Source organism: Heterodontus francisci, chromosome 6, assembly GCF_036365525.1.
Source record: "Heterodontus francisci isolate sHetFra1 chromosome 6, sHetFra1.hap1, whole genome shotgun sequence".
Taxonomy (NCBI): Eukaryota; Metazoa; Chordata; class Chondrichthyes; order Heterodontiformes; family Heterodontidae; genus Heterodontus; species Heterodontus francisci.
In genome coordinates, this window is record NC_090376.1 from 122530109 (window position 1) to 122554928 (window position 24820).

General features: G+C 41.6%; 1 protein-coding gene across 2 annotated transcripts in view; it reads left to right on the forward strand.

Moving 5' to 3' along the window:
• The window catches only part of LOC137371522 (solute carrier family 15 member 1-like), a 52607-nt gene extending 32474 nt beyond the window's left edge, over positions 1-20133 (forward strand). Inside the window, exons 15-23 of one of the 2 annotated variants that reach the window (XM_068034250.1) lie at positions 3305-3386; positions 6533-6655; positions 10157-10306; positions 11710-11756; positions 13664-13771; positions 16298-16394; positions 17550-17696; positions 18258-18365; positions 19225-20133. In XM_068034250.1, the coding sequence (XP_067890351.1) occupies positions 3305-3386; positions 6533-6655; positions 10157-10306; positions 11710-11756; positions 13664-13771; positions 16298-16394; positions 17550-17696; positions 18258-18365; positions 19225-19425 (1063 nt within the window). In that variant the 3' untranslated portion in view covers positions 19426-20133. The remainder of the gene's footprint in view (positions 1-3304; positions 3387-6532; positions 6656-10156; positions 10307-11709; positions 11757-13663; positions 13772-16297; positions 16395-17549; positions 17697-18257; positions 18366-19224) is intronic. The other variant, XM_068034251.1, reaches the window with a different exon arrangement.
• Positions 20134-24820: the final 4687 nt, after the last annotated feature.

Here is a 24820-nt window from a genome sequence, read left to right on the forward strand (position 1 = left end):
GTGAAAAAGGTGTCTCGGGATCTTTTACTGTCTTCACCTGTTCTTATTGTAAGAGGGTTTAATTTTTAAACACACTGTTTTTAGCTCCCCCTTTGGTGAATCCTTGTTCACAGCTTTCCAATTACAAGGCAAAGAAATGAGCACAAACGGGCTTTCTTAGGTTAAAAGAAGAAAAGTGAAATTTATTAAAAACTTAAACTTAAACTCTAATATGGTTAAAGCCTACGGATATACGACGTGCCTATGCTAGCATGCACACGCAATACAAACATGCAAATAGGGACAGAAAAGAGAAGAAAAGAATAAAGTAGGGAGGTTTGAGGCAGTCTGTAAAGGGGGTTTCTTGTTACTGTTTGTGTTTCCAGCGCACCGTAGAGTCCTTGATTGTAGTCAGCTCTTACTTTTCATTGGGGCCCAGTATTCTTCTTAAACCTTGTTCACTGTAGGAGAATTTTCTCTCTTGGGGTTCATATGTCTTCAATGGTTTCCAAAGCTGGTGAGAGTGAGATGAGAGCAGACAGGAGAGATGTGTTCTCAGTCCAGGAGAAAACAGCCTTCTGAGTTCAAAATCCCTGTTGGAAGCTCAAACTCAAAAGACTCCAACAGTCGGCCAGTCATGCGACCAAACTGTTCCGACCACGTCTGTTTGTGTATTCGGCCATCTTAGTAGTTGGAATGCTCGCCTTTCCATCTTCAACATCTGGTAATCAAAAGTCCATCATGGACTTTTCATGGGCGGCACAGTGGCGCAGTGTTTAGCACCGCAGCCTCACAGTTCCAGCGACCTGGGTTCAATTCTGGGTACTGCCTATGTGGAGTTTGCAAGTTCTCCCCGTGTCTGCATGGGTTTTCTCCGGGTGCTCCGGTTTCCTCCCACAGCCAAAAGACTTGCAGATTGGTAGGTAAATTGGCCATTATAAATTGCCCCTAGTATAGGTAGGTGGTAGGTAAATATAGGGACAGGTGGGGATGTGGTAGGAATATGGGATTAGTGTAGGATTAGTATAAATGGGTGGTTGATGGTCGGCACAGACTCGGTGGGCTGAAGGGCCTGTTTCAGTGCTGTATCTCTAAACTAAACTAAACGAAATGGATTAAATTGGAGCAGGGAATAGTTCCTTTGTCCTTCACAGTACTTGTCTGTTGATATGCTAATGTCTCTCTCCAGCCAAAGTCTCCAATTGTTTTTTAAAGCAAGTTCTTTCTTCACCAACAATAGTTTAAAATCAATGTTTGTGTGGCAAAATTAATTGTCCTCATTCTTGGCAGGTGGGGGGCTTGCCTGACACCATCCCTGATTTTAATCACTCCACTACTGGTGGCCGTGCCTTCAGTTGCCTGGGCCCTATGCTCTGGAATTCCTTCCCTACACTTCTCCACCTCTCTTTCCTCCTTAAAACCTACCTCTTTAATCAAGCTTTTGCTGTCTGCCCTAATATGGCCTTATGTGGCTCAGTGTTTAATTTTGCAATGTAACACTCCTGTGAAGCATTTTGGGATGTATTATTACATTAAGGACCTCGATAAATATAAGTTGTTGTTGTTGAAGATCCCAAGCTATGGAATTCCCTCCATAAACCTCCCCACCTTTCCAGGTCGCTCTCTTCCTCTAAGACACTCCATAAAACCTACCTCTTTGGGCAAGCTATCTCCTTAAATGGTGAGTGTCAAATTTTGTCTGATAATGCTCCCTTGACGCACCTTGCGATGCTTGGCGCTATATAAATGCAAGTTGTTGAGTGCTGACTGGCTGGAACATGGGACAATAGTCCATTACATAGTTGATTTGCAGAACCACTGCTTATGTATCAAACTGAACTTTGTAATTCTATATCATTGCTGCAGTGTACTAGTTGAATATGATCCCCAACCTGTGCAGGGATTTCTGTTTGAACAGGATTTCCATTTTAAGCATTTCATTGAATAGGATGGAAAAAAAATAAGTTTTCCTTACCCTATTATACAGCACTGCCCTCTTTATAGATGCCCAGCATCCTACAATAGCCTGGTGCCATGTTGGCCTGGTGGGAATAGGGAAAGAACAAGAGAGCGCCCTCACTTTATACAGGCATTTAGAAGGGTGACATTTTTACATTGTTACTGTCAACATTATTTATGATCCCTAGTTTTTGTCTTTTCTGCAAGTGGAACCACCTTCTCTAAGTCTATCCAGTCGAATCCTTTTCATAATCTTATTGATCCTCATCATGTCACCGCTCAGTCAATAATAATACCCAAAATTGCAATGCATGATGAATTAAACGTTACACAAACCAACAATATTTAAGCAGTTAGCATGGAAATTTTAAAAAATGTCCAGGAAAATGTTTAAAAAGAGGGCAAATACAGGTATAGTTTGGTTAAACAATAACAGAGAGGAGGGAGCCTTGGCAACTGTTTATCACAATCGGCTGTAACTACATATGCAAGATCCAAAATGCCTAGGGTTGAATGAGAAAATGATACAATGTAAACTAAAGATTCCTAGGAACTATGTGACTGATCCACGTTACATCGTTAATAACTCTGTCATTATTATCTCACAGAAGAAATCCCGTGGATCTGTCCTTTTCAGAGTCAAAATAGTAAATTTAATAGACATTAATTCTGCTCTGGGATGGGGGGAGGTGGCGAGTGTGGCAGTTTACCTTGTTAATGGCCTATTAAGGCCTATTGTTGGAGGCTGACTAGTATTTTCCAGTTGTCCTCCAGGTCCCCGGAGGCCTCCTGGTGGCCGACCATGGTGGCCTGGCTCCTTAGTCTATTTTTTATCTTAAATTTTAAAAAGTTGGAGAGAGGGTGCCCGCTTGAAAGGCCAACTACTGCTCCTTCTGAGCTGAATGAGCCTCCTATTAGTGGCACAGTGGTTAGCACCGCAGCCTCACAGCTCCAGTGACCCAGGTTCGGTTCTGGGTACTGCCTGTGCGGAGTTTGCAAGTTCTCCCTGTGACTTGTGTGGGTTTCCTCCGGGTGCTCCCAAATGTCAAAGACTTGTGGGTTGATAGGTAAATTAGCCATTGAAAATTGCCCCTTTAAGGGGAAGCTGGATAAACACATGAGGGAGAAAAGAGTAGAAGGTTATATTGAGTAAGGTGAAGTAAATAGAGTGGGAGGAGGCTCGTGCGAAGAAGAAATTAAGAGAGAGTTAATTAATTACATTTATACTGAGGTTAACTTTTGAAGGGTAGTTACTGTTGTAATGTAGGAAACACCAGCTTAGACCAGTTTGGCCCAATGGCCCGTTCCTGTGCACTAAAGTACTATGTAACATTTCATAGCAATATTTTGTTTCTGCTTTTTTCAGGCCTCTCAGAAAGATGACAGTCGGGATGTTACTTGCAGCTTCGGCATTTGTTGCTGCTGCTATTGTGCAAATTCAAATCGATGTGAGTACTGTAACATCGTAATTAAAATGGTAATTAAAATGGTAACTTTCAGAATGGAGAACGACTATAGCTAAAGTGTTGGGATTGTTACAGCTTTTTTTAGTTCCGGAGTAACACGGGGCTGATAATCCTCTCCCAGCAATGTCCAGGAGCAACTTAGAAGCAGATCAACAGAGATACAGAACCTCAGCTCCTGAACCTCCTGCAGGGTTCAAGTGTCTGGACATATGTAGGGTTGCCAACCCTCTAGCATTGCCCTGGAATCACCAGGAATTAATGATCAATCTCCAGGACACTGCTGTGAGCAACTCCAGGAGAAAAATCAGATTAATATTTTAAAAACAGTGTTTCTTTTCATTTCTTTTGACATTCTTGTTAACTGTTTTATAAAATGATTGGAGGTGGGGAAAAGGAGGCTGTTTGATTGACAGTCAAGATCATCCAATCAGGTAACCAGGGGTTGGATTTTCAAATGCCAGCCCAGTCAGGACCCAGTGAGGGTGCGATTTAAAAATCTCAGTCCCAGAGGTTGTCTTTTTTTTTTATTCATTCATGGGATGTGGGCGTCGCTGGCCAGGCCAGCATTTATTGTCCATCCCTAATTGCCCTTGAGAAGGTGGATCCTAGATCTGGATCCTGACACCTCCAGGACAGTCTGCAATATTCAAAGTGCTGGCGTGGGGAGGGAACAGGAATCCCGCTCAGCTCCAATTAACAGCCCATTAAGCTCCTTTAGGATCTTGTGGATTGTTAACAGGCTGGGGAGATCGGTACCTCAATTTTTAATGGAGATTTTGGTGGACCCAAACAGTCTGGTGCAAGTCAGTGCACAGCTGTCGAGTTTAATTGCTGCGGGGTGAAGGATAAGTTTTAAAAAAAATTTTTAATGCAGTATCCTGCGCCAGAACATGAAAAGTACTTCTGTTTTGTCTGTTTCCACTCTGTCTCATCCCTTTATGCTGCTGTCCCTCTGAGGAGCTGACTGCTTGCCTCGGCAAGGCAACAGCAGGCCCCATCACGGCTGCTGCTTGCCTTTGCCTTTGGTGCCAGGCAGGTAGGTCCCACCTCCTGCAGACATTCGGCACCACAAATTGGGTACTGAACTTGCCCCCTGCCCAATCAGGGCATTAGCATTTAAAAATAGCGTCACGTGAGCAACGTAGTGGAGGTATGGGATAGGGACCCAGAATTTATCCAGATGTCAGGTTCCAACCCCACATTGAAAATCCGGCCCCAAGAGTCTGTTCACTTTCTGATTCTGATAGGAAGGCGGGTCCCCACAAAGATGGAGATGTTGGGCAACCAATGGCAGGTATGTGTGGGGGGGTGGGGGGAGGTGGTTTTGAAGGTGGGCAATCACATGATGAATCCTTCAGGAATATGTCCACCCAGAGCTAGCAACCTTCGACATACATGGAGGTACAATATTGGGTACAGGGGCAGAGAGGAGAGCGAGGATAACTGTAAAATTCTGATGGCCCCTGGTACTATTCAAGGAAATCTCTGTGCAAAAACCATGAGCCCATGGATTTTTTCTTTTTTTTTGTCTCTCCGAGGAGATTACATGGGTGGGAAATGTCTAATCATGAAGCTCCAGCCATCATGAGCAGCTGTTTTTATTTCTTGCCCATCAATTCTCTATTGTCGTACAACACCCATTTGCTTATAATTTACCTTGCTGCACACCCTACAGGTACAGCCAGGTATGCACACCTGAGAAGGCTTTGAGGAGATTTGGATGCAGTGCTATTCAGGTGCTGAATGGGGACTGAGGATTAGCAGCCACTTTTCTCCTGCATTGGACCCATGTTTTAGATATTATTCAAGAAGAGGGCAGTGAAAAATCTGCTCCACCATTTCTGTTATGTTTAATTTTCAAGATGAATTGCAGTATTACGTTGATGCAATAATAACTTTGGTCCGCTCTGTAATCAAGAGCTGATGGATCATTAAAATACCTCCATAATCAGCATATAATACAGCACAGGAGGCCATTCAGCCCATCGTGCCTGTGCCAGCTCTTTAAAAGAGCTATTCAATTAGTCCCACTCCTCCTGCTCTTTCATAGTCCTGAAAATTTGTTTCCCCTTCAAGTCTTTATCCAATTTCCTTTAGAAAGTTACTATTGAATCTTCTTCCACTGACCTTTCAGGCAGCGCATTCCAGATCACAACAGCGTGCTACATAAAAACATTTTCTCCTCTCTCCCCTCTGGTTCTTTTGCCAATTAACTTAAATCTGTGGCCTCTGGTTACTGACCCTCCTGCCACTGGAAACAGTTTCTCCTTATTTACTCGATTGAAACAATTAATTATTTTTGGACCCCTCTATTAAATTTCCCCTTGACCTTTGATAAGAGCCAAGTACTACTCCAGCAGACGCTGGAAATCGGAAATAAAAATCGAAAATGCTGGAAATACTCAGCAGGTCAGGCAGCAACAGTGGAGAGAGAAACAGAGTTAACGTTTCAGGTGGATCACCCTTCGTCTCCTTAACCTTCTCTGCTGTGAGGAGGAAAAACACCAACTTCTCTAGTCTCTCTGTATTATAACACATTGTGTTGGTTCATAATCCTGTATACTATGCTATTGTAGCTGTGCAGGTACTTACTTCTCTTGTGAAAGTGTGCTGTTCTTGTGTGGTAAAAATTGGATCAGATCAATGATGAGCATTCCACAAGCTAACCCAATACACAGTTCTGTTTCTCCCCCTTGCAAATGATCATGCTATTGAAAACTGTATTGCTACTTATTTTATGTAAAGCTATGAATCCCAGAGAAATAAAATCCTTCAGATTACAGCACAGGAGGCCGCCATTCGGCCTTTGCTGCTTGCTCAATTGGAAACATCACTTTTACTCCCATCTCCCTGCCCTGTCTCAGAATGTAAGTACAAATGATCTTTTTGGAATTTGGAATGGAGATCTTCAGAACTCTGTGACCAGGGCAGATGTTATTGTGACATCTTTAAGGAAGCTTTCTTTTTAGTTTTTAAGGCATTTTATTTTAATAAAAACACAATTGCACCCTACTGATGGAACTGGCGTAGTAAAGAAAACAAAGCATTCAATGTAAATTTGTTGGCCTCAATTGCCATTAGAATGATATTGTGTGTTCCTAGTCGCATCTTCTTCCTTTCTCTTGCAGAAAACTCTTCCTACCTTTCCTGTTGGCAAGGAAAGCCAAATTAAAATCATCAATGTTGGCAACTCCAGTGTCAATGTAACACTAGACGGAGTTTCCCAGACTTATTTACTCCAACCATCAGAGGTATGTAGTATTGGTGAACAATCTTCCAACAATCTTGCTTAGATTTTGCATTTAGCAATGTATGTTACAGAACTCATTCAGAAACCAGTGCAGTCAAAACACCATTGACTCACCTGCTCCCAAATGTTCCACAAAAGTTTGTTTATTGTTACAACCAGGTGAGGAAGGGGCCTAGGGCTACCCTCTTGGCCCTTTTCTGGTTTGGCCGTAATAAGGTTTAACCTTTTAGCTTCATCTCAGTGAGTCCTGACTCACTGCTCTCTAATTGTAATTGTAAAGGAATCAACCAAACAGGTTTTCTCAGATTTAAACAATAAAGGTGTAATTTTATTAACCTTAAAACTCTAACTCAGTTAAAACTACTCAAAATACGTGACGCAATCATGCTAGCATGCAAACGCAATAAACACACACACAAACAGATACAGAGGAGGAGAAAGAATTAAAGGGGGAAGGTTTTACGTTGTAGAGGGAATTCAGTTACTGTTTTTTAGGTTTGCTGTGAAGTCTTTGATTGAAGTTAAGTCTTGCAGTTCTCGTTGGGGCCCAGTGCACACTTTCAAACTTGTTTCATTGGTACCAGAAGGCTGCAGGGATCTTCTGTCTTGAGGCTTAGGAATTTTCATGGCTCCTTGGAACTTTGCGTGAGAGAGAGAGAGAGAGACAGACAGACAGACAGAGGCAGAGAGAAAGAGAGACCTTGCTTCTCTTTGGTCTTCAAAAGCAGTCTGCCAAAAATTTAGTGTGATGCACAATTCAATCAATTCCCAGATTGGCCAGCAGGTTAGTCATGTGACCAGCTCTTTGTTTGACACAGGATCACCTGCAAGGTTTGTTCATTCTTCAAAGCTTACTAGACACACTTAGTGGGGGTGAAGGGGGGGGGGGGGGGGGAAGGTGGTAGAATGCTGGCTCTTACACAGACTCTCAATGTCTTTTGATCATCACTATTGACAAAACCCATCTGGCTAATTGAATCAGGGAGCACTCCCATTGTCTATCTAGGCAACGGTCTCTCTGAATGCAAATGTGCAGCCATGTTTTCAGCCACTGCTCTGTGGTCTTTTTTAAACAAATTTTTTTTTTAAACAAGGTCAAATGGTGTTCCATATGATGAAATTAATATGTTTCCATTTGGCAGGTGTGGTTTCCGTCACCTTATGCAAATGCAGGCATTCATAGAAACCTGCAGCACAGTTGGAGACCATTCAGCCCATCATGCCTGTACTGGCTCGTTGAAAGAGCTATCCAATTAATCCCACTCTCCCCTGCTCTTGCCCCATAGCCCTACAAATCTTGTTTTTTCAAGTATTTATCCAATTTCCTTTTGAAAGTTACTAATGGATCTGCTTCCACTGCCCTTTCAGGCAGTGCATTCCAGATCATAATAACTCACTGCGTAAAAAAAGTGTCTCTGCATCTTCCTTTCTGATTTTTTTTGCCAACTACCTTAACGCTGTGTCCTCTGGTTACTGATCCTCCTGCCAATCGTAACTGTTTCTCCTTATTTACTTTATCAAAATCCGTCATGATTTTAACTACCTCTATTAAATCTCTCTTTCACCTTCTGTGCTCTATGGAGAACGATCCAGCTTCTCTAGTTTCATTGTGAAATGTGAACTTTGTTGTAAAGCTGTAAAACCTTATAAATGAATTCACAGAAGTTTAGAATCATACAGCACAGAAGTCGGCCATTCAGCCCATTGTATCTGTGCTGGTTCTTTGAAAGAGCAATCCAATTAGTTCCACTCTCGTGCTCTTTCCACATAGCCCTGCAAATTCTTCCCTTTCAAATATTTATCCAGTTCCCTTTTGAAAGTTACTATTGAATCTGCTTCCACCGCCCTTTCAGGCAGCACATTCCAGATCACAACAACTCGGAGTAAAAAAATGTTTCAGCAATGTTCAGAAGATTAAAGGACTAGGATTGGCTAAATTTCCATTAACATCCTCTGATCATTTCAAAATGTTTTGTCACTTTGCTAGAAACACTTCATCTGAACAAATTCACAACTTGACCTCTTCTTGGGAGCCACAACTGGGAAAGAAATTAGTGAGGATTTTCCTTTCATGTTGCGCTGTCGGGCTCCAGAATTAATAATGGAGACCTTTACTGTCGGAGGTGCATCTGCTGACCTGGCCTGATATTTTCTGGCCTGGGTTCCCTCCTGACACAGGCCTGACCCCAGAATGGCTTTGCAAGGGGTACATTGGGAGCAGACAAGGCTACAGCTACATGCCTGAGACGTCTGTGACTATGCTCTGAGGTCACCAGCATCTTGAAACAACAGCAGCAGCTTGCATTTATATAATCCTTTTTAAAGATCCCAAGGAATTATCAAACACAATTTGACACCAAGCTACGTAAGGCGCTAATCGGAAAGTTGACCAAAAAAGATTGGTCAAAGAGCTAGGTTTTAAGGAGAGTCTTAAAGGAGGACAGAGAAGTAAAGAGGCATAGAGGTCTAGGGAGGGAATTCCAGAGCTTAGGCCCGGGCAGCTCAAGGCACAGCCATCAATGGTGGAGCAATGAAAATCAGGGCTGCACAAGAGCAGTTAGATCTGGGACTACCCGTAGAGTTGCAGTTGTTATTGGGATGTTGGGGACTCCCATAGTGATGTGTTACATATGGAATTCCAGCAATGGTGAAGGAATGGCCGTATAAGACCAAGTTAAAAATGAAAAGAAAGGCTTGTGTTTGTATAGTATCTTTCATGATCTCAGTACTTCTTGAAATGCTTTACAGCCAATGAAGTACTTTTCATGACAAATACATGAATAGGATGGGAATAGAGGGATACGGTCCCTGGAAGTGCAGAAGGTTTTAGTTTAGACAGGCATCAAGATCGGCGCAGTCTTGGAGGGCCGAATGGCCTGTTCCTGTGCTGTACTGTTTATTTATTTATTTATTTAGAGGTACAGCACTGAAACAGGCCCTTCGGCCCACTGAGTCTGTGCCGACCAAGAACCACCCATTTATACTAACTGTTCTTTGTTTTCAAGTGTTGTAATGTAGGAATTACAGCAGCCAATTTGAACACAGCAAGGTCCTATAACGTGATAATGATCAGATAATCTGTAGCAGTGATGTTGTTTTAGGGATAAATATTGGCCAGGACACAAGGGGGAACTCCCCTACTCTTCCTCAAAGTAGTGTTATGGAAACTTTTAATTCATTTGAGAGGGCAGGCAAGGTCTCAGTTTTGAAATACTGCACCTCTGACTGTTTTACCCTGGAGTGCCAGCCTAGATTTTTGTGCCCAAGCCTCTGGAATGGCAGTCAGAGTGCTACAGAGTCCATAGGTAACACAGCTGAGGAGGTGCGTGACTTGGAAGGGAACCTTGAGGTTAAGGTGTTCCCATGAGCATTGCTACTTTAATTTTGAGGCTGGGAGGTTCTGACAAAGTAAACTCTAAATCCGCAACAGCTAAAATCACAACACAAATGATACAAGTCTTGCTTATTTTGTCAATGTAATACTTAGCTGCTTCTTTTCCAGGCGACAGAATATATCAGTGTTACAGCAGCCAATTTAAAGAAATTTTCCATGCTGTATGGAGACAGAAAAGAAACCTTTCAAGTTATACTTAATGAAGGATCTCGTCATACACTCCTAGTAACAAACTTTCCACGCATCGACATGAAATTGGTTGGTATTTATCTGTGGATAACATGGGTAAAATGCAAGCACCATTGTGATTCTTTGCTTTTATTAAGGAGAAAGTGCTCAATACCTCCACATGAATATTTCTTAAACATGAATTTCTATTTTAGTAACAAGAGTATGATCTCGATTGGAAATAAAATGTGACATCTATGAGTGTAGTGAGTCAGACAGACTGCTATATCAGCTCTGGCATCTCAGTTTGAAGCCAGTCCTAGTGCTGATGTGACGTTTGATATGAGTTTGATCTGTTGAAAACCAGTTCTTAACGAATGAGAGTCTTTAATGGAAACATCCTCATAATTTAGCACAAGTTGGAATTTCACTCACAGAAACTATAGGATGTCTGATGTAGGAAGTGCAAAATTCACAGCGATGAAGGCACATTATTGGTGTAAGCTAAAAGGATCTTTACTCTAAGTTACTATGCTATGCTTGACTGGCAAGTGCCTTTAGTTAATAGCGAGTGATGAAACATTTCCATTCATAGCATGGAAATCTCTCACATGAATGAACACAAGAAATAATATTACAGAATGGATTTACTTATACCAAGCAGGATGTGTACCATCTACCTACATTTTAACTATTGGATCACAATAAAATGGGCAACAGCTCAAACATTAATTATACGCAATGTTTATGTTGATAAGCGGGAAATCAAGGCGGTTTAGCGGATGGATTACATCCTGGAAACCTACTTCAGCCTGTGTTATTCCATATAGTATTACAATAAACGCTGTGAACAGGGCTGCTATTGTACCATATAATTTGAACTGAAATTATATTTGTTTATACGTAATATGCAACTACTAAATGCTAAATATGAAATTTGTTAGTTTTTGTTTCCATCAGGTTTTGTTTCGATTTCTGAGTAATTCTGCAATTTAACCCCCTGAGGATTAACTAGCGAATTGGTTAGGAGGTAGGAAATAGAATAGGGATTAATGGGTATGTTCACTGAGGCTGGGAACTCGTATTTGGAGCAACCACAACTGCAAATCTGCATCCTGCTCCAGTGGATAACAGCACAGTGGATCCTAGCTTATAAATTTGGCCCCCTATTATATGTTGTTTATTGCACTCTTCCAAACTGAGTGCAGGTAAATGATATGTATACAGGGCTTTCCTTATGTAGGTTTGAGCTGAGTAGCTTGACGTGCATGAGAATAATAGATTGTAGATCACCAATGATTGTTGTTTGCCAGATGGTTGTGGTTCACCAGGACAGTAATCTCAGGTGTAATCTGAGTCCCATTAATATAGAGTACAACATGTTAGTGTACATAATAACCTATTATATCACCAGTGGAATAAATGAACTGTTAGCTGTGTAAATAGAAAAGTTAATATAGTTAATGTAAAAATTTATGACCCTATTTTGACAGCTCGATGATATTGAAGCCAAACCAGAAGAAGGAAAAAATGCCATCAGGTAGGCTTCTGTAAAAGTCAGCTCATCCAAAACTCTGCTGCCCGAATCCTAACTCGCACCAAGTCCTGTCCAACTATTACAAGAACACAAGAAACACAAGAAATAGGAGCAGCAGTAAACCATATGGGCCATCGGGCCTGCTCCACCATTCATAATGCTCATGGCTGACCTTAGGATTCAACTCCACTTTCCTGCTCGCTCACCATATCCCTTGATTCCCTGAGAGACCAAAAATCTATCTATCCCAGCCTTAAATGTATTCAACGATGGAGCATCCACAACCCTCTGGGGTAGAGAATTCCAAAGATTCACATCCCTTTGCATAAAGTAATTTCTCCTTATCCTGAGAATGTGTCCCCCTGTTTTAGATTCTCCGACCAGCGGAAATAATCTTTAATCCCTCTCCAGTCCCTTTAGAATCTTATATGTTTCAATGAGATCACCTCTCATTCTTCTAAACTCTGGAAAATACAGGCCCAATTTACTTAGTTTCTCATGATAGGACAACCCCCTCATCCCAGGGACCAATCTAGTGAACCTTTGCTGCACGGCCTCCAATGCAAGTATATCCTTTCTTAAACGTGGAGACAAAAGCTGCACATAGTATTCCAGATGTGGTCTCACCAAAACCCTGTACAATGGTAGCAATATTCCTGTGCTCCAATCCCCTTGTAATAAAGGCCAACATGCCATTTGCCTTCCTAATTGCTTGCTGTACCTGCATGTTAACTTCCTGCATTTTTGTACAAGCACATCCAAGTCTCTTCGAACATCGACACTTACAAATTGCACACCTTTTAAATAATATTCTCCACTTCTATTCTTACAACCAAAATGCATAACTTCACACTTCCCTACATTATACTCCATCTGCCATCTTGTTGCCCACTCACGTAACCTGACTACATCTCTTTGCAGCCTCTCTGTGTTCTCCCCACAGCTTACCTTTCCACCTACCTTTGTATCATCAGCAAACTTAGATACATTACTCTCTGTCTCTTCATCTAAGGCATTAATATAGATTGTAAATAGCTGAGACCCGAGCACTGATCCTTGCGGCACTCCACTATTTACTGCCTGCCAACTTGAAAATGCCCATTTTATGCCCTCTCGTTGCTTCCTGTCTGTTAACCAATCTATCAATGCTGATATATTAACACCAACTCCATGAGCCCTTATCTTGCCAATTAACCTTTTATGTGGCACCTTATCGAATGCCTTTTGGAAATCCAGGTATACTACATCTATTAGTTTCCCTTTATCTATTTTACTAGTTACATCCTCAAAAAACTCTAATAAATTTGGCAAATAGGATTTCCCTTTAGTAAAACCATGTTGACTTGTTCTAATCATACTGTGCTTTTCTAAGTGCATTGTTAAGACTACCTTAATAATAGATTCCTGTTGTGCTCACTGACCTATATTGGCTCCTGGTCGAACAACGCCTTGCATTTAAAATTCCCATCCTTGCATTCAAGTCCCTTTGTGGCTTCACTCCTCCCTATCTCTGTAATCTCCGCCAGTCCCACAACCCTCTGAGATCTCTGAACTCACTCTACTCTTGACTGCATAGGCCCAAAAGCAACGGAATTCCCTTCCTATACCTCTCTGCCTCTCTATCTCTCTCTCGTCCTTTTAGACACTCCTTAAACTCTACCTCTTTGGCCAAGCGTTTGGCCACGTCCTAATATCTCCTTATATGGTTCAGTGGCTGATAACGCTCCAGTGAACCACCTTGGGACACTTCACTATGTTAAAGGTGCTATATAAATACAAGTTGTTGTTGTACGTTATGACTCGTGTCTATTTTTTGTTAATCTGAACTCAGCACTTTCATCCTGATTTTATAATCTTTTATTTCTGCATATTTAATATTTTTGAAATAATTAAATGTGGTTTCTTTCCAGATTTGTGACTTCATTGTCAAATGTTGACAATATCACAATGGATGATATTGATTTTGAAAGTTTGTACGGATTATCTGCAACAAACTATTCAATGTTTAGTAAAGGAAAGTAAGTGATTCTCTCAGTAACAATAATAGAGCTTTCACTATTTAAGTGCAATGGTTGCCTGATTAGCCCCATGCCTTAGTATTAGGGGCAGGTCTGATGGTCCAATTGGTAAACACAGTGAGCAGACCAACATCTCCCAGACCGTCAATACATGAATGAATGACCTTCACACATTCCTTCAGCCCCTCATCCTCGCCTTAGACCTGCGTCACAGAGAATCCCTGTTCAGCAGAAAGTTGTTTTAACTCATCATGTGCTGATCCCATAAACAGCTCAGGACGTCAGTCGTGTGAACCCACATTTTTACAACATGCACAATGACGTGGGGAACCACTCTAACGTTAGTTACACCACTACTGTTGGCATGATGAGAGGGAGATCAGTCCACTTTAGCAACTGGGTTACCTTCTGGAAACATACTGTATAGCCTGGGTTATTCCTTATATTACACCATATGCTTTGGAAAGAAGATCTATTGCACCACATAATTCCAACTACAGCAATGTTACATCGCTGCACATCACTGGATAATGCATACTGTCTCTTTTGTTGTAAATATTGTTGTAAATATTTTGTTGTAAAAAACCATGGCAGTACATACCATGAAATATGAGATTCGTTAGTCATTTCCATTGTAGTTTAATTTTAATTTCTGAGTTATTCTGCAATTTAAACTCTAGATGATTAAGAAGAGAAACTAGGGAATTGGTTAGGAGGTAGAAGACAGATAGTAGGGATTATGAACATGTGCTCCAATTGGCAGAATGTGACCAGTGGTGTTCCCCCAGTGGGACTTGGGCTTTTCACTAGATTTATCAATGGCTTTGATGAACGAATGGAGATCCCTATAACCAAGTTTGCTGACAACACCAAGTCAGATGACACAGTAAGTAGTGTAGTTGGGAACAGAAATGTGCAAAGTGACATTGATATATTAAGTGAGTGGGAAAAACTGGCAGATTGAGTTCAATGTGAGGAAATGTAAAGTCATCCACTTTCTGCCTAACGATATATCAGAGTATTTTCTAAATGGTAAGAAGCTAGGAACTGTGGAGGAGCAGAAAATGTAAGGGTCCTTGAATAGAAATCAGTAAAAGTTAGTTGACAAAAAATAATTTAAAAGGCTAATTGAAAATTGGCCTTTCCCTCAAGGGGCTGGAATAAAGGCCTGCTCGGGTCTGCAAATGAGACCCGACCCATGCCCGACAGAACCCCATCCGACCCCAAGCCCGACCTGGCCCGAGTCCTTCCATTTTTTCCTGCGCCCGACCATCAGTTAACTTGTCTTCCGTTTTTCACTTTGTTCCTTACCCACACAAGCTTAAAATAACTGTAGCAACTCCACCTTTAAAGTCCAAAAAATAAATTAACATTAAAGTCACGTACCTGAGGTGGTGATAGAGCGTGTTCGATCCGGCCCGACCAGACCCGGAGGTGCGACCTGACCCGACCCTGAACCCGACACATGTCGTCAGGTCCCATCGGGTTCGGGTCAGGTAGCAGGCCTTTAGGCTGAAATACAAAGGGGTGGAAGTTATGTTATAGTTGTACAGAGCGCTAGTCAGAATCTTTTTAAAATAATGTGTTCCATCAGTTCTAACCACCGTTCTTCACTGCCTTAATGGGGTGCAGCACAGATTCACCAGAATGATACTTGGTCTAAAAGGGATAAATTAGGACCACAGGTTGCATAGATTAGGTGTGAATTCCCTCAAGTATAGAAGATTAAGGGGTGATCTAATTGAGGTGTTTGGAGGTGATTAAAGGGGTTGATGGGGTGGATAGAGAGAAACTATTTCCTCTGCTGGGAGGAGCCCAAAACAAGAGGCCATAACATTAAAATTAGAGCTTGGGCATTCAGGTGTGATGCCAAGGAACAGTTCTTCACACACAGGGTAGTGGAAATCTGGAACCCTCTTCCCCCATAAAGCTGTTGAGGCTGGGGGGGGGGTCAAATGAAAATGTCAAGACTCAGATTGACTGATTTTTGTTAGGCAAAGGTATTAAGGGTTAGGACCCAAGGTGAGTAGATGAAGTTAAGATACAGATCAGCCATCATCTAACAGAATGGCGGAACAGGCTCGAGGGGCTGAACAGCCTCTCACTGTTCACAGGCAGGAAAATCTGGAGATAGCTAAGATTTGAAGTTGCCAAAGTCAGTGTTCAGATCAGAGGACCACATAGTGTTCAGTAGTGCATTAAGATACTCAGGCAAATTCAGCAATCCTGCACTCACAGCATTTTGAAGAGAGTGCAGGTTGCAGAATTGGGAGGACAATGCTGTAACCACATCTGCAACCACATTCCCTTCAAGATCTGCTTCCCACAGGGAGTGCAGGATTGCTGAATTCATACCATTGCTCCTGAACATTGCAATTAATTCTTAATTTGGTTGTAGTAACACAGCAAGCCAAAGACAGAAAGGCAGGGAGTGAGAATCAGAACAAAGTCGTTAATGCAACCAAAGCTAATTGACTCTGAAATAATCAAGTTTGAGTTTCTAATTTTGTTATCTTTTTGACTTAGGAAAATGATCACATACATAATAAATGAAAAAAAATGTTCGCAAATGTCAATGGAATTTGGTTTTGGAAGCTCTTTCACAATCATCATTCACGAAATGGTTTGTAATTCATGAGTGCCCTGCTGGTTCACATTCATGTGGAAAATGTATTTGAGTTTTATTGAGAAGACTGTCACTCCAAACTAAAACCATTCTTTCTATCTCTGTATCCTCCACCAGTCCTAAAACCCTCAGAACTCTGCACTCCTCCGATTTTAATCACTCTGCCATTAGTGACGGTGGCTTCAGCTGCCAAGGCCCTAAGCTCTGGAAATCCCTCCCTAAACCTTTCCACCTCTCTTTCCTCCTTTAAAAGAACCTCCTTAAAACCTACCTCTTTGTCCAAGCTTTTAACCACATCTCACAATATCTCCTCATGTGCCTTGGTGTCAAATATGATAAATATTGCTCCTGTGATGCTAGGGATGTTTTACTGCATTAAAAGCGCTATATAAATGCAAGTTGTTGTGCTTTTAAATAGCCAAATATCTGGTGGTATTAAAAATAATGTTCCAGCAAAGTGAACGATAGTTTTGAATATTATATATATTCTAAATACTTTTCTACCATGTTTATGAAAATCTATATCAATGCAAGTGAACTGGCCCTGCGACATGTTACTGTATCAATACATTGCATCATAGAAATCAAGATAGAGAGAATAGATAGATAGAGAGAAACAATTTCCTCTGGTGGGGAGAGTCAAGAACAAGGGGACATAACCTTAAAATTAAAGCTAGGTTGTTCAGGGTTCAATGGTTCAAGAAGGCAGCTCACCCTCACCTTCTCAAGGGCAATCAGGGATGGGCAATAAATGCTGGTTTGACAACGATGCCCACATCTCATGAATGAATTAAAAAAAAAGTCAGGAAGCACTTCTTCACACAAAGGGTAGTGCAAATCTTGAACTCCTGAAAAGCTGTTGAGGTTTGTGCACAATTGAAAATTTCAAAACTGAGATTGACAGAGATTTTAGCAAGGAAAGGGAATTAGGGGTTAAGGCAGTTAGATGGTGTTAAGATACAGATCAACCATGATCTACTTGAAGGATAGAACAGGTTTGAGGGGCTGAATAGCCTAGTCCCCTTGCTATGTTCATAAGATGCATATTTACTGTATCCAGCTTTGTTATTTGGGTACAGTTAATGTAGATACAGTGACTTTCAGGCTGTGTGATTTGTTTTCCATGTTGGTTACGATGTTGTATATTTTTAGTGTCCCACTGATGAATTGCCACTAAATTACATTGAAGACATCAAACCAAACACTTTTCACATGGTGTGGCAGATTCCCCAGTACCTTCTCATCACAAGTGGTGAAGTGGTTTTCTCCGTCACTGGTCTAGCGTTCTCCTACTCACAGGTGGGTAACAATTTTTTAATGGCAAAAAATTTGGAGCATTGTGAATTTCCAGTATATCTACTGTTCAATGTCTGAAGGCTGTGTACCTATCAGAAAGCATGGAGTGAGAGGAAATATTTGGACCATTAAAGGTTAATCCTTCCAAGAGACCCATGCACCTTCAGAGCTTCCAACAAGGGCCAACCATTTGGCATTTTATCCAGTTTGACAGATACCGAGTATTGTGTGATATTTTACTAAACCCTGACCAGTTATGCTCCACAGATCAATTATCAAGGATAGCATTCATAATATTCTACAGTGTACTTCTAAGTTTCAATGCTGTTAGTTACCCAATAGTATTCATCACTTTTTAAGAAAGAGCTAACATACTTCAGGAGGATGTCAGTAGTTTACGGGATTGGATTACGGGATTTACATTACCGTAAAACAGTAATTTTACTCTCCATATCCTTTTGTACTTTTATTAGCTTATTAACAATTACAGTAAGTTTTGAATTCTGCATTTCTCAGCACATAGCAGAAGAGTTTTTTTTTAAATTCCTTGTTATTGTTTTCTAGGCACCTTCTAACATGAAATCAGTACTGCAGGCTGGTTGGCTGTTGACTAACGCATTTGGTAACATTATTGTGTTAATAATAGCGGAAGCTTCAACTATTCAGGAGCAGGTATGTGAATAATGGGAACTAAACAAATTCACAGAGCATTGCCTTGTGGAAGTGCTGGACCACAATGTTAGATTCTTTAATGCTGGACCCATAAGCAGCATTGGACAAATGCAACTACAATATCCCTTGCCCCCCGCTCCCCCACTCTCCACCCCGGAATATGAAACCTTATGAAATTACATCCAACTGAGCTTGGGCCGACAGTGTAAGAAAACTGATATAAAATTGGAAATCTTACTCAGAAATCACAACCGTGAGGAATAGTGTCACTCGATTTGAGATGTAGAAATGTCACACTGGTGTAGTTGGTGCACTTTCCTGAGTGTTGGAGCTGAGGGATCGCTACTCTGCATCTAACAATACTGCACTTTCCCCTTGAGAATGGGGTACGGTATTGATATAATTGAAGAATGCCACATGGGCTGCACAGGTAGCAGTCTGCGGCACCGTCTGCCCCTGGGGAATCCAGGCATTCGAGTTCATTGTCAGTGGCCTTGGTATCATACCAGCAATAAAGTAGTCTGGTGTGAATTGGATGTTAATGGACTCCAATATGAAGTGGGAGTTGCGTCATGGCTCCGGATTCTAAATGCAGCTTAGTGTGAATGGACCTTGATAATACAAGAGGTTCCCAATGGTCTACTGTATAAATGGCCTGCAGTTCTTTATGGCGTTTTGTGTCGTATGGGACAGAAACTATGCTGCTGCTTAGTTGTGGGTGTGGCCATGCAGCAATCTGGAAGGTACCACATGTTGAATTGAACAGGCCACATACAACAAAGAAGATTTGGAGGGAATATTGGACAGAAAGTGGATTGATTCCATTGCTAATCATTATTGTCTTTTCTTCCTTGCACAGTGGGCTGAGTATATCTTATTTTCCGCTCTATTGGTAGCCGTTTGCCTAATATTCGCCACCATGGCCTATTTCTACACTTACGTGGATCCATCACAGATAGAGGCTGAGATTCAAGAGAAGCTATCAGCAAAGGAGAAAGCAGAGGCCTTAGATAAACTCTCCAGCCATGAAAATGTTCTTCGGGCTCAATCAAGTCTCTAAAATGTAGCAAACAGAGCATTTTTGCTAAGTTTAACCAGACATAACCTCAGCACAGGTGAAACTCACAGACTGAGAATAACTCATCTTCAATCAGCCTGTCTCTGTAAGAGATGCAAATGAGATACCTGCAATGATTTTTCTGGTAATTGTGTTACAAGTCCCTTGCAATGAGTATCTTTTTCCATAACCTTTCAAATATACTAGCCAGTCTTTCAGAATTATTTCTAAAAGCTGGAATATGACTGAGTAAACAATAGTTTACTTGAAACTGAAATGCCAAATCACAATTTTCAGTATTTCCTATTTCTTGATGTCTGATAGCTTAATGCCAATATTTGCAGCCCAAGCATCAAATGTTGATCATTTTAAGTAAGACACACTTACAATTCTCACTTTTTTACCCCCCAGGATATGGTAATATTTCAAGCATATATTTTTGTTAATTCTGAATATTATCACACATCAAATTAAACCTTTAAACACCAAAGGAAATTGAGAGGCTAGATTACCATCCAGTATATTAATGTACTGAACTTGACATTTTTGGATTTTTAAAACTGCATCCTGCCCTTTTTGAAACAGTTTGCCAAAGTTCAGAAGACTGAGCGACTCTATTGGAAACAATTGTAATGCTTAGAGAAGGATTGTGTGGGGAATGTATTTTAAAGAGTTTTGAATATTGAAGATGGCATAAAAACTGATAATAAAGGTGACGTATTTATGTGTATTCAATTTCTGGTTTGAATTTTTAATAATTACTTTCTTTAAATTGTATTTATTTCTGTTATTTTCTGGAAAAATTGTTCCTGAGTTATTTTTACACCTTGACTGAATAGTTACAACTTATTTTTTAAAAATCTAATTCCTGCCCAGCATTTATTGTTCATCCCTAACTGCCCTTTAAGAAGGTGGTAGTGAGTTGCCTTCTTGAACCACTGCATCCATTGTGCCTATGGGATTTTGACTCCACGACAGTGAAGAAACAGCGATATATTTCCAAGTCAGGATGGTGTGAGACTTGGAGGGGAACTTGCAAGTGGTTTTGCTCGCATGTGCCTGCTGCCCTTGTTTCTTCTAGGTGTGGGGGGGTGGGGGGGAGGGGAATGCAGATTAGGGAGGTGCAGAATGCCTTCCACCATTCACTGAACTATCTGTTACTTGGTTGCATGTTGCCTCATGTCTTTGCACCCAAGTAAAAGAATAACTCTCAAGGCTTCTAATCACTACTCCATATGAACAACATGGTAACTTTGGACTCTAGTGGTTGATATGGTAACTTGTGAAATGATGGAATAACAAATTCTTGACCCAAATGAAAGTGGAAAGCAATTTTTGGTAGGAGCTATGGATGGTTCCTCAGAACCGGTCAAAACGCTGCATCAAATCTATCTAACCTACAGTAAGGATTTGCAATTTACTAACTTTCCATGCTGAACCTAATATTAACAGCATTATCTTTTCACATGAGATCTTTAAGAGGTTGAAAAGATTTGAATGGTGAATGAATTCATTTGTGGAGAACTGAATTAAGATCGCAGTTGGAAACCAGTAAGAATTTAATTGGCTGCTGGGGAGTGATTTGTTAACAAACCTATCAGGAAAGCCCAAAATATTTATATATTTACCTGAGTACATCTAGATTTAAACCAACTTCAAACAAACATCAAATGTGCTCTGGAAGGTGAGCGACATCCTCATGAGATAGGGATAACTGACCTTACAGAACTCCACTGAAGAGATTTTTAACATGGTGTGTTATAAGCTCAATTAACGGACAAGTTAGAAGTATTCATCAATCAGTAGAGGGCAGGTCTTTCTAACTGCTATCAACTTTTCAATAACTAGACTGTCAACTGGAAGGTTCCTGGGTTCAGCTGTAACATTTACCCCCCGCCCCCGCACCCCCCCAGTGAGGAGAACAGGTCGGCACTCTTTAGTGATAGGTTTTGTTCTTGATCATTGGCAGTATGCCCAAGAACCACAGTTTTCAATAAACTTTCACTTCTTTTCCCATTTTTTTTGTGCTCGTACCAATGGAATTGGGAGGAACGGGACAAATACAATTCCAAAACTTAATGGGAAGCAATCTTATTCCTAACTCACTGGCCGGGATTTTACAATGCTCCCAACATTGGGCTCCGTGGCGAGGGGTGGGTGGTGTCGGAAGATCATTCCAGCAGCAGCCTGCCACGAAGCCCAATGCCAGGAATGCATGGCCTGATCTTCCTGGTGGCAGTGAGGCTCCGTGGCGGGCCCCGCACCGCTCGGCGACAGGACCCGGCTTTGAATATTTAAATTAACACAATAAATATATTTAAATAAAATTCACTCCAATCTTACCGTCGGGCAATGATCTTCTGAGCGGCGGCCGGCACTTACGCGCATTCACTTCACCGTCCAGGGAAAGCAGGTGGCACAGTGGTGGGGAAGGGGGAGCTTAAGATTTTTAGTGCTGGGGGGGGGGGGGGGAAACGGGGTCAAATTTACATCATTAGTGTAGGGGATGGTGGGAAGAGGTGACGTCTGCACTTTGTTGAGGTTGGCCGGGGGAGGGGAAGGTCATGTGTGGAAGGTAAGTGTTTTGGGGGGGCTGCTGGGGATAGGGCAAATACTGAATTTTATTGTTATGCAGGGTGGGAAAGGGGTGACAGAATTTTGAATGTAACAGTTGGGGGCGGGGGTAAAACTTAAAAAATGTAAATTAGCCAGCAGGGCTGGCAGCCCTTTAAAAATGGGCGCCAGCACACAGGTAGCTGACACCATTGCCAGTGTCGGAGAGCCCACCCCCTCCACATGATTGGGTGGGGTGCTGTCCAACCGGATTATTGTGGACCACTGCGAGGAAGATTGCGGCGGTGTGGCAGTGGCGCGGCACAAAGGTTTTTCACAGCAGGTGCATAAAATCCAGCTCACTGGATGGGAAACCCACGGGATCAGTTGGAACGCTGATTTTACACCCACCCAATATTATTTGTTGGTTTCAATGGACAGTAAAATCAGGCGGGATGTAAAATCAACACTGCAGCCAATCCCGTCATGTTCCTGACTGGCAGGCGATAGCAAAATTGCCCACCCAGGTGTCCAACAAAAGAGCATTGAGCCTCCAGACTTCTGTTCAAAAGAAATAATGGAGCTGCTGATACTTCAGTGCGAAAAGGGTTAAATGATGAGGCCAGCTTGCATGGACTAGGCTTGCATTCTGCTGACTATAGAAGATTACGGGTGATCTAATTGAGGTGTTTAAGATGATTAAAGGATTTGATAGGGTAAATAGAAATTATTTCCTCCGATAATACAAAGCGAAAAGGGAACGTAAGCTGTGAGGAGGACACAAAGAAGCTGCAAAGAGATATAGACAGGTTAAGTGAGTGGGCAATAAGGTAACAGCTGGAGTATAATGTGGGTACACTTTGGTAATAAGAATAGAAAAGCAGAATATTTTTTAAAAGGTGTGAAACTTCTAAGTATTGTTGTTCAAAGAGACTTGGGTGTACTCATACAAGGAATGCAGAAAGTTAGCATGCAGGCACAGCAAGCAATTAGGAAAGCAAATGGAATGTTGGCCTTCATTGCAAGAAGACTGGAATACAAGAATAAGGAAGTCTTGCTACAACTGTACAGGGCTTTGCGGAGATGACACCCAGAGTACTGTGTGCAGTTTTGGTCTCCATATTTAAGGAAGGATATACTTACATCGGAGGTGGTACAGCAAAGGTTCACTAGATTGGTTTCTGGGATGAGAGGGTTTTCCTATGATGAAAAGCTAAGTAAATTGGGCCTATACTCTCTGGAGTTTAGAAGAATGAGATATGATCTCATTGAAACATACAAGATTCTGAAGGGTCTTAGCAGAATAGACACTCCTTGAGTGGTTCGTATCCCTGCCGATCATGTGAATTGAACCCCAATTCCCCACTAGGCGTGGCAAAGCTTATTTTATGGGGGAGATGGGGGGTAGTGGTAATATCACTGGACAAGTAATCCAGAGGCCCAGGCTAATGCCCTGGGGACAAGGGTTCAAATCCCATCATGGCAGCTGGTGGAATTTAAAATTAATTAATTACAAAAAACTGGAATTGAAATCTAGTCTCAGTAGTGGCACCATGAAACTATCATCTATTGTTGTAAAAACCCATCTGGTTCACTAATGTTCTTTAGGGAAGGAAATCTTCTGTCCTTACCTGGTCTGGCCTACATGTGACTCCAGACCCACAGCAATGTGGTTGACTCTTACATGCCCTCTGAAATGGCCTAGGAAGCCACTCGGTTCAAGGGCAATAAGGAATGGGCAACGAATTCTGGCCTTGCCTAGAATAAAATAAAAAGAGGTTTTTTCCCCCCTGGCTGGGAACATTCTCACGATAAGGGGCCTATCATTTAGGACTGTGATGAGGAGAAATGTCTTCGCTTGGAAGATTGTGAATCTCTGGAATTCTCTAGCCCAGAGGGCTGTCGGTGCTCCATTGTTGAGTATAATTAAGACCGAGGTAGAAGATTTTTTGTCTCTTAGGGAATCAAGAGATATGGGGTGCGGGTGGGAAAGTGGAGTTGAAGGCAAAGATCAGCCATGATCGTATTGAATGGTGGAGCAGGCTTGAAGGGTTGTATTGTCTACTCCTATTTCTTATTTATTACGTTCTGGTGGGGCGAGTCCAGAACAATGGGGCACAACCTTTCAATTAGAGCCAGGCTGTTCAGGGTGATGTCAGGAAGCACTTCTTCACACAAAGAGTAGTGGAAATCTGGAACTCTCTCCCCCAAAAAGCTGGAGAGACAGGGGGTTGATTGAAAATTTCAAATTGAGTGATAGTTTTTGGTTAGGAAAGGTTATTAAAGTTTACAGATAAATGGAGTTAGGACATAGATCTGCCATGATCTAACTGGATGGTGCAACAAGTTAGGGGAGCTGAATAGCCTCATCGTATGTTCTGAAATGCAGGGAAATCTCCAGACACCCACCAATTCCGAATATTTTTCAAAGCACCTCCAGGTGGACATTCCATTAATGAAGATGACAATAACAACTTACAGCACCTTTCAGGTAGTGAACATCCCAAGACAGCTTCTAAATCTGTTACCTGTTGCAGCTACATGATGCATTGAGAATATGTACTTGTCATTCAGCCAGCACTGGTAAGAGTCAGGAGCAAGTTCATGCAGTGAGCTGCCATTGCATTGCCTGTCCTTGGCAAAACTAACTTGCTCCCTAATAATAATTGTACCTGACTTTAAAAAATCAAACATTGCTTTTAATTCCTAAAATACCATTCGGCTTGCATCACATCTACCGTATATTAAGAATCTTGCGTCTGGATGCATTCCCCACCTGCAAAACCTTATTTCTTGTTGTCAACCCACTATAAATTCCTTTGCGGATGTTTACAATCGAAAGTAT